The 16,016-nt window shown below is 37.4% G+C and overlaps 1 protein-coding gene across 3 annotated transcripts; it reads left to right on the top strand.

Moving 5' to 3' along the window:
• The first annotated feature begins 11,810 nt into the window (after window positions 1–11,810).
• LOC112183586 (arogenate dehydrogenase 1, chloroplastic) lies at window positions 11,811–15,663 on the top strand. Of its 3 annotated transcripts, none has more exons than XM_024321960.2 (3): window positions 11,811–11,978; window positions 12,508–13,536; window positions 14,139–15,663. In XM_024321960.2, the coding sequence occupies exons 2-3, from the start codon at window positions 12,647–12,649 to the stop codon at window positions 15,052–15,054; spliced, it is 1,806 nt and encodes a 601-aa protein (XP_024177728.1). In that variant the 5' UTR covers window positions 11,811–11,978; window positions 12,508–12,646; the 3' UTR covers window positions 15,055–15,663. The 3 variants fall into 3 exon arrangements, with proteins under 3 accessions (XP_024177728.1, XP_040370484.1, XP_024177731.1); XM_040514550.1 differs by having other exon boundaries at window positions 12,476–13,536; XM_024321963.1 differs by lacking the exon at window positions 11,811–11,978 and having other exon boundaries at window positions 12,476–12,512; window positions 12,549–13,536.
• The last annotated feature ends 353 nt before the right edge of the window (window positions 15,664–16,016 follow it).

The raw sequence follows: 16,016 nt of genomic DNA, 5'->3' as shown, positions 1-16,016 counted from the left end.
CTCTAGCTGCAAGCCTTACGATTCTAGGTAAAGTGTAAGTGCATCTCTCTGACTTGTAGATTGGAGTGACTGATTCAAATGGTAGGAATCCATGTTTGTTGAGCTTGACTTGACGTCGTTGTATGTGCAAGCAGGCAAGAGGAGTTTTCTTAGCCGCCTGTTTTGATCAAATGAAGCAGAAAGGTGAAGGAAGGGATTAAGTTGGACTTGGAATTGCTTGGCTCAAAATCTTCTGGACAATAGCGACAGCCAAGGGAATTGTACGACAGTGAGTTGGGTAGGCCTCATCAACAGGAAGGCCCGGCCCATTCATAGTTGGCTTGAGCTGAGCCGGGCTTTATTGTAAATTGAAAGATCCAAGCCCGTTTGTATAAAGCGGGCCTTGCAGGCTTTTTCAGATTTATGCTAGCCGGGCCTTGTGGGCTTTTTTGGGCTGGGCCTTGCGGGCTTTATTTACAAATAAATCTTTAAAGATACTAATTTTTTTATAAACTTATATTTATATATCATACACTCTAAAGAGCAACGTCTATCAATTCAAAGAAAATAAAAAAAAACTAACTGTTGGATGTGATCATTACAATAAATTATGAGTGTGGTAAAAAATTTAACCAATTTCACAATAATTTCGAATCCAATCAAAGTGATCAACCGTCGTCACTTCTATGTCTTCTTGGTTGACCAATGGCGTAACAACAGCGAAACGTACTTATTTTTCTACATCACATCTATAAATATTTCATCGATGAATATGCGGTGGACATAAGATAAAAATTTCAATTTTAATTATAAAGACGTTGGCCTATATCAATTTGCCTTCTAAAGTTGTATGACTTGTACATTGCATTTAACTTTTTGAGGTTCATTCTAAAGCAACCATGAATTAGAAAATGAATTTAGAGAAACCAACCGCTCGATGGAGAGATTGTAATGTTTTATGGTGGTTGTAAAAAATTCAGCCAATTTGGTTCTCGTTTCGAATTCAATCAATGAGGTCAAACTTAGTTACTCTTATAAACCTATATTTATATATCATACACTCCAAAGAGCAACCCCTATCAATTCAATAAAAATGGAAAAACCGACCGTTGGATGAGATTATTACAATAAATTATGAGTGTGATAAAAAAATTTAGCCAATTTCACCATATTTTCAAATCCAATCGAACTGGTCAACCGTTGTTATGATATGTAGAATATATATGCACATATTCTATATAGAAGTATCAGAACTTCACACATACACACACACACACACACACACACACACACACACACACATATAAGAATATATATTTATAAACACACACACACATATTCTTATATATATATATATATATATATATATATCTCTGTGTGTGTGTGTTTATATATGTGTTGAAGTTCTCATGCTTTTATATAGAATATGTATTTATATATATAAATATATATAAGTATATATATATATATGTGTGTGTGTGTTTATAAAAAAATATATATATAACATATATATATAATAGTTTACGGGCTTTTACGGGCTAGGCGTAACAGGCTTTTGGCGAGCCGGGGGTTTTTTAGGGCTTTTTGACTGGCCGACCCTCTACCCACCAAGGCAGGCTTTTGCTGGCTTTTTAACGGGGCTGGCCTCCATCGGCCCACTTGATCCGCGGGCTTTTTTATGAGGCCTAGGGTTGGGTTACTCTCTCAACTCCTGAATGAGAAGAAGCCAACTCATGTCAGTAAGCTCGTCACACAGAGAGAGAGAGAGAGAGAGAGAGAGAGAGAGAGAGAGATCCTGATTCATGTATGAGTTCACTCTGTTTTTACCAGTGATCTAAAAATTAGCACATTGGCGCTGGGTGGTGGCACCACAACTCGACTAATTGAAAAACACGTAAAATAACAAACTGGATTTTAGGTGGATCGGGTTTAAAATAAGGGGAAATGATCATTTATTCAATTTTAGCTTAAAAATTGCCCACTTGATCCACTAACAGTTTTTTAACCCTATTTACCCAAAACTCTCTAAGGGATTATTTCCCTAATACCCAATTAATTCTTTTTTTATTTATTTTTTTTTTGGGACTTTTTTGCCCTCTCCTTCTTTCTCACTTAGAGAGAGAAGTCATCCTCCACCTTGCTGTGCTCCGGTGACTAGTGGCTGGCCGCGGTCTCCAGTGACCAGTGACGGGACTCCGGCGACAGGAATCCGGCAACCGATGACCGGAATCCGGTCACCGAAATCTTGAATCCAACTACCGGACTGGTGACCGGATTCCAGCGTCTGAATTTATTGCCCCCTAATAATACCCAGTAACCATATTATTGCCCCCAGTAATTATATTATTGCTCCCCCAGTAACCATATTATTGCCTCCCAATAATCATATTATTGCCTCCATTAATAATATTATTGCCCTCCAGTAAATTGCATAAACTCCCAAAACCAAAATGAATACACTACAGTCACAATCGATCAATTTATATGCATATTATTATCCCCAAATACTCATATTATTGCCTCGCAATAGACATGTATAACTACTCAATGAAGTTTTTTTTTTTTTTTTTCATTCTTCTTTCTTCTTTCCTTATATCCTTCTACCAAATTTACCAAAAAAAAAAAAAAAAGAAACAGCCCAGAAACTATCTTGATGACATCAGCCCAACATCAAGCCATATCGGAGAAGAAAACGCATTTCGAACCGAATCTGACACAGCAACTATCCAAGCCATATCGGAAAAAGAGGAACCACAGATCGAAGAAGAAGAGGAACCACCGGTGGCTGACGAAGACGACGCAGCCACGACCCGATCCAAATCCCGTGAACGAAACGCAGTCAGTCCAACCGAACAGTCGTTGTCGATGGTGAGTCTGGTCTGAGTAGAATGGCAGATAATTATTGGTTTTCGATGGTGGGTCTTGTCTGGGTCGAATGGCAGATGATTCGCTGCTGCTGGGATGCAATCAACGGGCTCGGGTCGGTGGTTGAATGCCGGAGAGGGAGTCGTCGACGTCTGGGCGGTTGAGGTCAGCTTGTACAGGTGAGATCGAGGTCGTCTCTGGCGGCAGTGTGCAGGTAGAGTCGTCGCTGTGCAAGTGGAGTCGTCGCTGATGCTAGGAGATGATTAGGTGGAGTCTTCGCCGACGGGCTGGAGTCGTCGTTGGGGCCACTGAGATCGTTGGTCAGGCTGGAGTCATCGTCCTTGTCCCTGTCGACGTCGAGATGGCCGGAGTCAGATGAGCTGATGGAGTCTGGGTCAAATCTGGTGTATGAGTATGGATATGTGTATGGTGGAGAGAGATAGTCTGATAGGAGGAGGAGAGAGAGAGAGAGAGGTGTTTGTAGTTTAATTGGGGGTAAAAATGTCACTTCGGTTTAAACTGGGTAAGTGAGAGTAAAAAACTCTGAGTGGAGTAAGTGAGCAATTTTTAGATTAAAATTGGGTAAGTGGTCACGACATTCAAAAGGGTCAAAATCAAATTAAAAACCTAAAAAAAAAAATAGCAAACTACCACTACCTACACTTTTTGCCTAAAATGTACTATTAGCAAGTGGTGTTAGCTCAGTGGTTAGAGCAATCACTACCTAAGATCAAGGTCATGGGTTCGAGTCACCATGGGGGTAGGAGTGAAATCCTTTGATCCTCTTTAAAAAAAAAATTAAAAAAATCTCAAAAAAAAAAAAAAAAAACCATTAGCAAGCCTATTTTAATCGATTCAAATCGAACGCTTTTTCTCGTCATGAAGAATATGAATTCCTCTTCTTCGAATTTGGTTATGTATTTGCTTCGATTACTTGTATAGGTTTCAATTTGATGATTTTCCTGCAATTTCATGAGCTTGTTTACTGTGTATTTGACGATTTGTTTTGATTTTGGGAATTTGCATGTTGTTCATTTAGTTGTTAGTAGATTTTTTTCTTCTTCGAATTTGATTAGGCTTTGCTCAATTACTTGAAAGTGTATCATTCCAACGAGTTTCAATCAACAGATTTGGTCTAGGGCTGGTAATTAAGTACTTAATTACATCTATTTCAAGTAAATAGGATTAGATGAGCTTGTTTCAAGTGCTTCAAAAATAGGATCAGATTAGTGAAACCAAGCACAAACAACATTTGACAGCTTCTCAATCACCTAATCTGATCCTATTTTTGTTGTGAGGATGTGAACCATGTTGTTCTTGCTGTTGGGTATATAGTGGAAAAAGGTGTCCCATAGTAGCTCATCAAGAACTCTTGGGGACAAAGATGGGGTGATAATGGCTATTTCAAGATGGAGTATGGGAAGATCATGTGTGGTAAGTGAAGCTTGAATGAGCTGCTATCAATGTGAATTATGTGTTTCTGAGTGTAGCTTTTCATTGATATTATGATTTTGGTGCAGGTATTGCAACTTATGCTTCCTACGTACTCGATTGTCGCTTAAGTGTATTCTCATAACAAATGGTGATCTTTATGTAAATAATACGTAATACAAGATTCATCTTGTTTTAGTCTGGGATATAGTAGGGTACATTCAAACCTTATGGTGAAGAAGGACTGATGATGTTGTGATGACTGTAATGTTTCTATTGATGCATAGAATAAGAGTTCATTCATATTGTACATGTTCATTATAATACAAACAGCGAAGACCTTGCTTCATGTTCTTGAATGACAACGCCAGAACATTATCAATAGTACAGTTTTCAAATAGCCTAACAAATTAACTCTGCATTTTGTTTGGTTTCTGTACAAACAGCTTCTTGCAATGCAGCGTTTATATCACTATTCTATAGGTGTTGATAGTGGCCCAGAATGCATGCAAATTACATTTATACTGAATGTAATTTGGTCTATGTGCTCTTATCTTCTGCCTTTCAATTGATGCATCTTCTTCTTCGATTGCAGCAGCTTTCCTCTTGTCTTGTCCTTTGAGTACATGTTGCTTCTTCTACAAGTGCTTTCCCATTTTCCTTTGTCATTGTGATTAACTTGTATATATGATTTGCGAATATATGAGTATTGACCCTCAATAGAACATCTTTATGAAAATGTTCAGTAGCTTACTAATTAAATACTGATCCTTAGTACTTTACTCATTATTCATGTATCTAACCCTACCTATGCTGTGATAGAACATGAATTATAAATTTTAAACCAAAAGAAACACAACATTCTCAAGGATAACAATCACAAACAAGTCACACATGTTGCACCAAACATAGAGGACTAAAACAGAACACAAGCCCACTACTCAAAAATCAAATCTTTAGTATAGATGTTCAAATTTCAATCAAGATGAGCTCTTTTTCTTAAAATGCAAACAGAATAGAGTAATAGTCAAGCAAAGCTGCACACATATTTCACCCAAAGCAAGCAAAGCTAAGAAGGCTTGAACTCAAAGCAAAGGACAGTATCAAAAACTATAGCTATTGACCCTCAATAACTTATAAATTTCTTAGAATGTATATAAAATGGCATCCAATCTAAAGTTAGTGACTCTAAATAAGCTAGTTACCCTCCTCAATACAAATCATGGGGTACAAAGATCAGAAATATAAAGAAATCATATATGCATCCCACATTGCCAAAGCAATGATACATACATATGCTAGAAATCAGCAGCTATAATGAAATTTTGAAGCTATTGAAAACACATTCAAAGAATTGATAAGATGACTATATCATTCTGAGCTAGCTAAATTCATAAACGGAGGCATGCTTTTGCATCAATGCAAATTTCAAATAGGAAACCCAACTTGCCTCACACAAAATTGCTACTAATATTGCATAAAACACAGTGAATGCAGGATGCACTAAGTTACATTACTTCATTCCACTTGAGCATATACCATTCACTGTTTCAAACTGATCCTATAGAGAATTGGGCTTTGTGATTGGCGCTACCGATCCTCAATAGGCTATTTTTCCTCAAAAGACTATTGACCCTCAATAGGTTATTGACTCTCAATAGGATTGGTAAGCTGGCTTTTCCTAGAAATAGATGTACTAAAGTTTATAAATTCTTCCACAACTCAACACGCATATATAGCCTATAAGAATCCAAACGACCTAATTACAGAGAAAAAAGCATAACAAAATATTATCCAAAACCAGAAGTTGTTCTATGCATCAGAATGAAAATCAATAGCAACAAGAATGAAATAGAAATTAAAAGCAGAATAAAGCCAGATAATTCATCAAGAAAGATGATATGCTTGTCAAAATATTATTGTTATAGAGCATTGCCAAAATATCAAAAAAAGAAAGAAAAATTACTCTCAATAGTATACTGACCCTTAATAGGATTATATCCATATATGCATCTCTAAGGCAAAAGAAAAAACACTCAGTGCTTCAATTTTCACCAGATAAATAGATGATAAACGAAATCCAAGACTGTAATATGATAACAAATCACAAAAATTAGTATACAAGCTAAAATAATCAACCAAGATTTGAAACCCTAACTGTCTACGGGTTGCATGAGCAAAAAAGATAAAGAGATCTACAATATTCAACAAAAAGAGCACAAAAGTCAGAGACTATAGCTACTGACCTCAATAACTAGAATTTCTTACTCACGGTAATAAACTATAGCCCATTGTAGTTATTGGTAAAAAGCTCCCAAAAAAAAAATTCACATACCACATCTCTCTTTTCGAACTCCCAGAATCGCCTATCTCTCTCTCTCTCTCCCGGGTTTGGCTCCAAAAGTTGTATCACTTTCCACTTTCCACTTTACGTACTTTCTATTTATTTATTTATTATTTTGTATTTCAAGTTTTTTTTTAATTACATTAACAGTTGATAAATATAATAATTAATCTTTTGTGAGTTTAAATCACTACTTTTCACGTACGGAAAAAAATATTAATGTTCTTAGACCAAATAGTATTGAACGTATTTCAAGTTTTCAACATCCACTTTATTTAGATAAATTAAAAATAACTAAAAGATGCGAGTTAATAATAAAAAAGACAGTGTGGCTCAAGCCGCCCTCCCTCTACTGATGCTTATTACTGATATACCGGAGATCTCATCCTCGATCTACTAGACACTAGCTCGACGTAAATCTATAGAGGGCGGTGCTATTTTAGTACTTTCGACGTCCTTTTCATCAGGGTTCGTTCTGAGGAAGGTGTGACCTACTTTACTTAGGCGGTCGGCTATTTCAACTTTGTAGCAGAAGGGATTGGATCTTGATGACAATAAGGCATCAATGCTGGGACCGAATTGGTTTCGCGTCAGATCCATGTGGAGAATGCAAGGGTGCTGTGCTTAGGTTTTTGGTTGGAATTGTTTGCGGTTGGAATCTGTTCAAGTTTTTGGGGTTACTATAGAAGATTGAAGGCGATGTCCACCAGATTGGTTGGAGCTTGGCAGAGTGTGTCGTGGCTTTGCAAGAGGCAAGTGGAAGATCTAGGTTTGGGTTCCAGGTATCAACGATCTAAACCTCTATTGTGCTGGGCTTTGGTGGTGTCTCCGCCGCCGAGAGTGTAGACTTCGACCACATTCAAGGGCAAGGAAGAAGAGAATGGTTTGGGCAGTTAGGCTTTGGTTCAGAGGTAGTGGGCTATCAAATTTCAAGTTTAAGGTAGTGGGCTATTGACTTGGGCCTATGATTGGTTCATTGTATTGTTTGACCCTTTAGACGTTACAATATGGTAGGCTTGCTTCAATTTACTAGTATTTTCGTACATCAATTGAGGTCTCTAGGCAAACTTACTTGTTTAACTTTTTTGAGTCATGTATCATCCATTAAGTTACGATTTCATCGTTTGTTTATAATAAGCAAGCTAAACCTGTTTCTAGTGAGGGTATGATGTAGAACAAATGACTGAAAAGATTGAGCATAGAAGGCAAAGCTGGCGCATTGCAAATTTGGCGTTCGGTATCTGATTGCTAATTATTATATCTTTCTGAGAAGGTAACGATGCCAAGAGCCAAATTCTTCACATTGTCACAACCAATGGGCTTTTGAGAGCTTTCGGGGTCGTTTAGGGCCTCAAAACTGCATTTTATTATTTCATCTGAATTTTAGGTTTCCAATTAGTTTTGGATTTATTTTTAAGAATAAATTGCAATTTACCTCCTGAGGTTTGGGGTGTCATCATTCACTCCCTCTATTCTCAATTCTGAATTTGTACCCCCCGCCTAAGTTTCCAGTTTCAATCAACAGTGTCCAATTTTTCAGATTCCGTCTAAATTGGACGTTAACTCATATCTTAGGGCGCACGTTGAGGGCTAAATTGTCAATTCAAGATAATAAAATATATAAGAAAAAATTACAAAAAAAAAAAAAAAAAAACACCACCAGATTCGACCCCTCTCTCTCTCTCTCTCAAAGATGATCACCATTAAGCCTTTTGGAACCGCCGACGGCCTCTGCTCAAGACCCACGTCAGAAGCCGTTCTCTTCACCAAAAACTATAATCTCCTAGAAATCCATGACATGGAAGAAGCCAGTACTGAAATTCAAACCAGTATCAAAACCTAAACGGTCTACCTGAAGAAATCTTAATCCAAATCCCCGCTTTAATTCCGGCCTTGGAGGCCGTCCAGAACTCTCTCATCTCCCACCAATAGCCGACGTCGTTTTGCTCTCCTGACCTCTTGACTCCTCTGAATCGAAAATAGCCACTGCGATCGATCCCGTACCAAATTCCTACGTCCACGATTAGTCTCGCATCAACAAACCAGACTTCAAATCTAAAATAACTACCGGCACCCGACCCAGACTTCAATCAAACCAGTTTTCAATTGGGCTCACAATACCTTTCTCGTTTTTGCCTAGGCCACCTCCGTTATAGACCATCTTCATCAGCAATTTCATGACGATGATAATGGGGATGGTGGAGCAAAGGCCTTGGCCAAAACAACATCGGATTAGCCCCTAAAGAGGGTTTTTTTTTTTTTTTCTTCTTCTTTTTTTCTTGAAATGACCATTTTAGCTCTCAAAGTGGATCCCATTATCGGAGTTAACATCTAATTTTGACGAAGCATGAGGGATTGGTGTTGTGAAATTTTAATTAAAACTCGCAAGCGCACGAATCATCGTTAGTATAGTGTGCAAGTACGAGGACGTTCCAACTGAGGATTGATAATTAATTTAAACCCTAACTCAATTAATCCAAACACAAAATCACAAAAACACAAATAATTAAGATAAAGTAAGTATTGTTTTTAGATTTTCGAATAAAGAAATAATGTGAAACAAACAAACAAACAAAATAAAGTTTATAAGTTGAAATTACCTAGGGTTTCGGAATCAACCACTAACAGTCTTATTTATTTTTCGATGCAATTAACAGATTCTTTTATTTCTTTTGATGACAATTCCCATATCTAAGTCCAGGTACGGCACTTAGACCATAGTTTTCCTTAAGTGTATGATTCTCTCCAAGTACGACAAATGTCGTATATCCTAACATGCAGTTTATCCAGGTACGGCATAAATTTAACACATAGGACTCGTTATGTTTTAGAAAACAAGAGAATCATGCAAACCATTACTTCACGTATGACAATAATATAATTCACAACTCTTAATCACAAGAAGCTAATTTGAATTATATTGCAGGTATGCCTCAAATTCATCTTCTGATTACTAGATGCAAAGCCCTAAGGTGATCAATCAAAGACCTTAAACATAAAGCATCAATTCAAATAGTGACTAAGAATTCATCATAATGAAACTATAAATCCATCAATATAATATCAAAGTACATAAACAATCATGATAGAGCATCATCCTAACCCTAGAAAATGTTTTACAAAAGATAACTAAGTAAAACATAGGATAAACATAAAAAGAATGGAAAGGAAAAAGATGGGGAAGATGGAAGAGTCGTCTCCGCTCCTTAAGCGTCTACATTGTGCTCCCCAGACTCCCTCCTCATGTAAATTCGTGCTCCCTTATATAGGGAAGATTTCTGCTCATCTTTAGCTTCATGTTTCCTTGTAAGACTTGAGAATAGATTCATTTCTTCATTTGGAATGGGAAAACCTTGAAATATCTCTTGTAAAAGTAGGAATAAGTTCATCATTTAATCCTCATCTGAATTAACTTCCTTGAAACATTAGGATTGACGATCTTGTGCCATGGAACTTGAGTTCTCCACGAATGGTTATAAATTCCCGAGTAGGTTTCCTGTCTGACCTATCTTCACTCAAATAATCATAACTTTCTCTAGAAGTATCAAAATCGAGATATGTAAAATTCTACAGAAAGTAGACATCCGTAGCTTTCTATACATATAAGGCTCATTGTCTGATTGGATCCAAGAATTTCTCAGTAATTCGGCAAAGTTGCATATTTTGCACAGGCAGATTCCCAGTCTCGGATTGCACATTGCATTTCAATCCTACTTAGCTCATTTTAGCTTCTTTTCTTCTTTCTACGAAACAAATCTACAAAAACACTAAAAAATGTAAATGAATCATAAATAAAGAGAACTAAACATAAAAACCAAGATTACGAGACATAGAAATATAGGAAAATATGAGCACATCAATTGGACACGAAAGACTAAAATTGGAAAGCTTGGGGGTAAAAATTTAAAATTGAGAGTAAAAGGGGTGAAATAATGACACTCACAAACCTCAGGAAGGTAAACTGAAGTAATCTTATTTTAATTTAATCTTTGGGCTTTTAGGATTTGGTTGTTAGAGCCTAGCATTTATTTTTTAGGGAAAAATATCCATTTACCCAAACTTGAGATACGCAAATCCCATTTACCCAAACATCTTATAGGATTGCCCATTTACCCAACAAATTACATATTTTTTGCCCTAATACCCAATTAAGTTAATTTTTGTTATTTTTTCGCACAATTTTGCCCTCTGTCCTTTTGTCACTTAAAGAGAAGGACTTCGCCGGCTGCCGGAATCCGACCACCGGCCACCAGAATCGGGTTACCGGTCGCCAGACTCCTATAATTCCAGCGATTGGTGACCGGTGACAGGAGTCTAGCGTTCTATTTTATTTAAACTTTTTCCTTCCCCCCAACAAAAAATTATTAAGGGGTAATAAAAGTCTCCGACAACCACTTTGCGAACTTCCGGCAACCTCCGGACCGGTAACTGGAGTCAGGCGTCTTGTTTTATTTTCCCCAGTAAACTTTTTATTGCCTCCCAATAAACATTTATTGGGGGTAATACCTCTTTGAGAACTTCCAGCGACCTCTCGGTCACCGACCGAGTCCCGCAAAGTCTCTAATGACTTTTTAATTATTTGAATGGCAAACTTGTCTTTTTACATTTAAATTGGATAAGTGGGCATACAAATCTTTTAGTGGAGTAATGGCCATTTGTTACGCCCAAATTGAGTAAATGGTCAAAGACCCTTTTTTCTAGCTGCAGATTATCATCTTTCATATTAGTATAAATCAAATATGATAACTTTTTTAACCACTGTAAGTGACCTAGTGATTATTGTCTAGTTGGATGTGCTCCCCAACCTAGGTTCGAACCCTGAAGCTGTCAAAGTGGTCAGGCACTGTGCTGCAATGCACAGTTTGAGCATTTCACTTGCGCTGAAGGGGTTTATCTTGGGCGTAGGAAGCCTTTGGGTTCCACTTGATAAAGTTAAAGTCAAAAAAATATGATAACTTTTCTCGTAATCTCTGTTGGTGGACTCTAATTTTATCTTTTTAGAGTTTATAGCTTGTGAGTTACTCTGACTGCGCCAGAATATCCGACAGTTTATTTGGCAACTTATACCATTGATAATTTTGATATAAGACAAAAATTGATGTATGCGTCTTATGACATTATCTATTTGCTTCAAAAAAAATCACAAAGACGTGTTCAAAACGTGATTCACATACACATGGCATCGGCAACACTTGGTTCAAAATGAAGTTAGGAGAGGTTCAATAACGATAAACTCATTAGTCAAACGTGAGATAAAGTCGTGGTTTAGGATTTCTATCCAATTCTGTCCTTGTTTGCTTCTCCAGCATTCGTGCTCTTCGGTAATCGCAGTCAGTGACCAGTGGTGGCAGCGAAATAGGTAAGCTTGTTCACACACCCAAAACAGATGAGATTCAAGTTACACTTACTGAATTGCATGTTCCTTCCGATTATCAATCTTCAAATGAAATGATTGAATAAATTGAATAAACCAATGAGCACTCAGCTTTCTTAGCCTTTAATTCCAGAATTGAGATTATGCAGGCCCCCTTAAGTGTTTGACTTTGATTCCTATGATCTGAGCTTGTCTCATATGCCTTTAGTAGGTTACTTGTTTCTAGTGTGTTTCCTTTCTGTGTTTTTCCCTAAATGATGCCAAAGTGGTGGTGAAAATTTTAAGAACACCACAAAGAATAATGATCTCGTCATTCTTGTGCCAAATCTCTGAATGCTGTGGAAAACTAAGTATGCGGTACAAAATCATTTTGTATATGCTTGGATTCATAGCTAATTTTATTCCCAGATATTTTCTAGTGCCTATATTAAAACTAAAGCATTTGTCTCAGTATCTTATGCTCACATGTCCACCACCTACAGGATTATTTTTAACTTTTCCCTTTTGACAATAGTCTTGCACAGGGTTAAATTCATGCTAAGATTTGTGTTCTCTCACAAAGTGAAGTTGATGCCAACATTGTTGTAGCTGGTCTTTCCGCAACCTGCGGTCAGGAAACTCCACAACTTTACGGTTAGAATTCTAAATTTGCCATGCTCAAGATTGCCATCATTGGTTTTGGCAACTTGGGCCAATCCCTTGCCAAGACCTTTGCTAACCTAGGCCACATCGTCCTTGCACATTCTAGATGTGACCACTCCAAAATGGCCCAAGACCTCGGCATTTCATATTTGTCTGACCCGCAAGACCTCTGTGAACAGAATCCACAGGTCATTTTGCTATGCACCTCCATAATCTCCACAGAATCCGTCCTCAAATCTTTACCTCTCCAACGCCTTAGGCATGACACATTGTTTGTTGACATGCTTCCTGTCAAAGAGTTTTCAAAGGCATTGTTACTCAAGTTGTTGCCTAGCTATTTTGATGTCCTTTGCACCAACCCAATGTTCGGAGTTGAGAGAGGCAAACATGAATGGAATGGCATGTTTTTTGTGTACGAAAATGCTCGAATTGGCTCTGACGGAGTGGGGATTTCTCTCTGTGATAACTTCTTAAACATATTTGAGAAAGAAGGGTGTAGGATGGTGGAAGTAAGCTGTTCAGAGCAGGATAAGTATGCCGCAGGTTCACAGTTTATTACCCACGCAGTTGGGAGAGTCTTGGGGATGTTGCCATTGGAATCGACTCCAATAAATACAAAAGGTTATGAAACATTGTTGCATTTGGTGGACAACACAGCTAGGGATAGTTTTGATTTATATTATGAGTTGTTCATGTACAACAAAAATGCATTTGAGATGTTTGAGAGGTTGGACTTGGCTTTTGACACTTTGAAGAAACAGCTTTTTGGTTATTTGCATGATGTTGTGAGAAAGCAAGTATTTGATAATGCAGAGAAGGTAAAAATGGGGCACGAGGAGTACAAGGTGTCTAACCCATCTCACAATGGAGCTGCCTCCGAATCTTCTTCAAAAGCTATGAGGTAAAGTTCCAGTGCATCTAAATTTTTGTCCTGTTTTTGTTGTAGAGATGAATTTTTCAGTTTTCCAACTTGGAATGGATGAGTTATTTGCTTTTTTCTTGCTTGTGTGGTATGCCCTATTTAGCTAGTAGAACTCACATCTTGATGGAAAAGCAGTAAAAGAAAAATTGAAATGCAGGCAAATAGCTGTGCTTTTTTAGCACATGAAAATAATGCCTGTGGCCTCAGTATCTCATTGTCTTAGTTGCTAGATTCTTAGTTGTTCCTTGGTTAGTTCCTGTGTGCCTTTGGATGGTGTCCATTAGCTGAATTAATGCTAGCTAGTTTTTATTTTGTCTATTTCGTTGGTTGTTGTGATCAATTTACGGAATCTGCCCTTTGTTATGTTTGGGTTTAATTGGTTCATTTGTTTACCAAAAAAAGGGAAAAACAATTAGGCACTCTTTTGAAGCCTTAGTTAGTGACTTGGTGCTTTAATATCCTCAGTTGGTTTCTTTGTTCAACATGTTAGTTCTGCAATTTTTGAAGCTTTTGACTTAAGCTTTTAGGTTAGGGCTGCATATTATTGATCTCTTGACAAATAAGTTTATTGCAACCTTCAGGTCGCATAAGATTGCTCAGGTATCTAACAGTAAAGCACAGATAATATCTGACCACTTTGATGACAACTCAAGGCTCAAGATTGCAGTTGTTGGTTTTGGGAACTTTGGTCAGTTTCTTGCTAAAACTATTATACGTCAAGGTCATATAGTTCTAGCCTATTCTCGATCAGACTACTATGATGTGGCTCAAAAGTTGGGGGTAACTTACTGCTCTGATGTCGAGGAACTTTGCAAAGAGAATCCAGAAGTGATACTTTTTTGTACCTCTATTCTTTCAACTGAGAAAGTTCTCAGGTCATTTCCAGTTCAGAGGTTGATGAGGAATACTTTGTTTGTTGATGTTCTTTCTGTTAAAGAATTTCCAAAAAACTTGTTTCTTCAAAAGTTGCCATTGAATTTTGATATTCTCTGTACTCATCCTATGTTTGGACCAGAGAGTGGTAAAAATGGGTGGGAGGCTCTTCCTTTTGTTTATGATAAGGTCAGGGTGGGAAGTGATGAATCAAGGGTATCACTCTGTGACCGATTTCTTGATATCTTTGCTCTTGAAGGGTGTCGAATGGTTGAAATGTCTTGTGCAGAGCATGATAGGCATGCAGCAGGGTCACAATTCCTTACACACACAATAGGAAGGGTTTTGGAGAAGCTAGGTTTGGAGTCGACACCTATCGTTACAAATGGTTACAAGACTTTATTGAATTTGGTGGAGACTACAGTAGGAGATAGTTTTGATCTTTACTATGGCTTGTTCATGTATAATGTAAATGCAATGGACCAGCTAAATAGATTGGGCATGGCTTTTGACTCATTAGAGGAGCAGTTTTTGGGGCGTTTGCATGGTGTTCTCCATAAGCAACATTCTGAGAATGCAAGCAAAAGCTTGTTGCCAAATCATCCAAGAATGCAGCTCCACTAAGAAGATGCAATGAATGTAGGGACAAAAAAAAAAAAAAAGCTGAAAGGAAAGAGGATGAATCCTTTATTTTGCACAAGTTGATAAAGACAGGGCAGTTAGAGAAGACATGGTGGCATTGATGTGAAGGAGGATAAAGCCCTTTCATTATGTAATGGTAACAAAGCATGGATCTTATCTAATGTTTTGATCAGTTCAAATCGCTGCAGGTTTTGCTTATCCGACTTGGTTCTTGCCAGCAAATGTTGCGTTGTTTGTTAGCAGATAAACAGAGTTTTCAGGGCATGGAAGAGTGCAAGAATTACTTCCCCATCTTGTGAACATCAACATGAATGAAGATGTTTCACCATCAGCATCAACTTTCTTTGTGCATTGTACAAAGGTAACACTGATGGGGTTCAGACATCTTCAAGCTTATCGCCCACATCTCCTTAACTGAGTTTTATTAATGTTTGTTAAGAAGAAGGTCCAGAATGGATCAAATTGTATATCTGATGATATGTCTGTACTTTTAAGTCTGTTCAAAGAGAAAAGAGATACAAATTGTACATCTGCTGACATTAGCTTATTTGGTAATGTTATAATGGCTAATCACTATGGGATTTATCTTAATCTGTTCTGTCATGTGAGGTTTGTGATACATCCCACTCTTGAGTATTTTTTGGAGAATCTTGTCAAAATCATTTTGATACGCCAAAACATATCTTTTTGCATAGTAATATCATTATCCGAATAGTTTACTCAACCGCAGTTGAGCTCGCAGAGTGATCTTTAAAGTGTGATGATAACACTACTATAGGATATGCACGTATAAAAGAGTTGTCTAAATTGATTCAGTAATTAATCTGTATTTTTCCTACATTCGTATAAAAGAGTTGAGCAAGCACTTCTATGTAATTCTGGTGCAGATGATCGTTTGCATGTGCACTTTCGTTTTCCAGTCAGCTAATTCTGGTGCATAAGAA

The sequence above is a fragment of the Rosa chinensis genome, chromosome 2 (assembly GCF_002994745.2).
Source record: "Rosa chinensis cultivar Old Blush chromosome 2, RchiOBHm-V2, whole genome shotgun sequence".
In the NCBI taxonomy this organism is placed as follows: Eukaryota; Viridiplantae; Streptophyta; class Magnoliopsida; order Rosales; family Rosaceae; genus Rosa; species Rosa chinensis.
The sequence above is the reverse complement of the archived record's forward strand: the minus strand, read 5'-3'. Positions and strand labels throughout refer to the sequence as shown.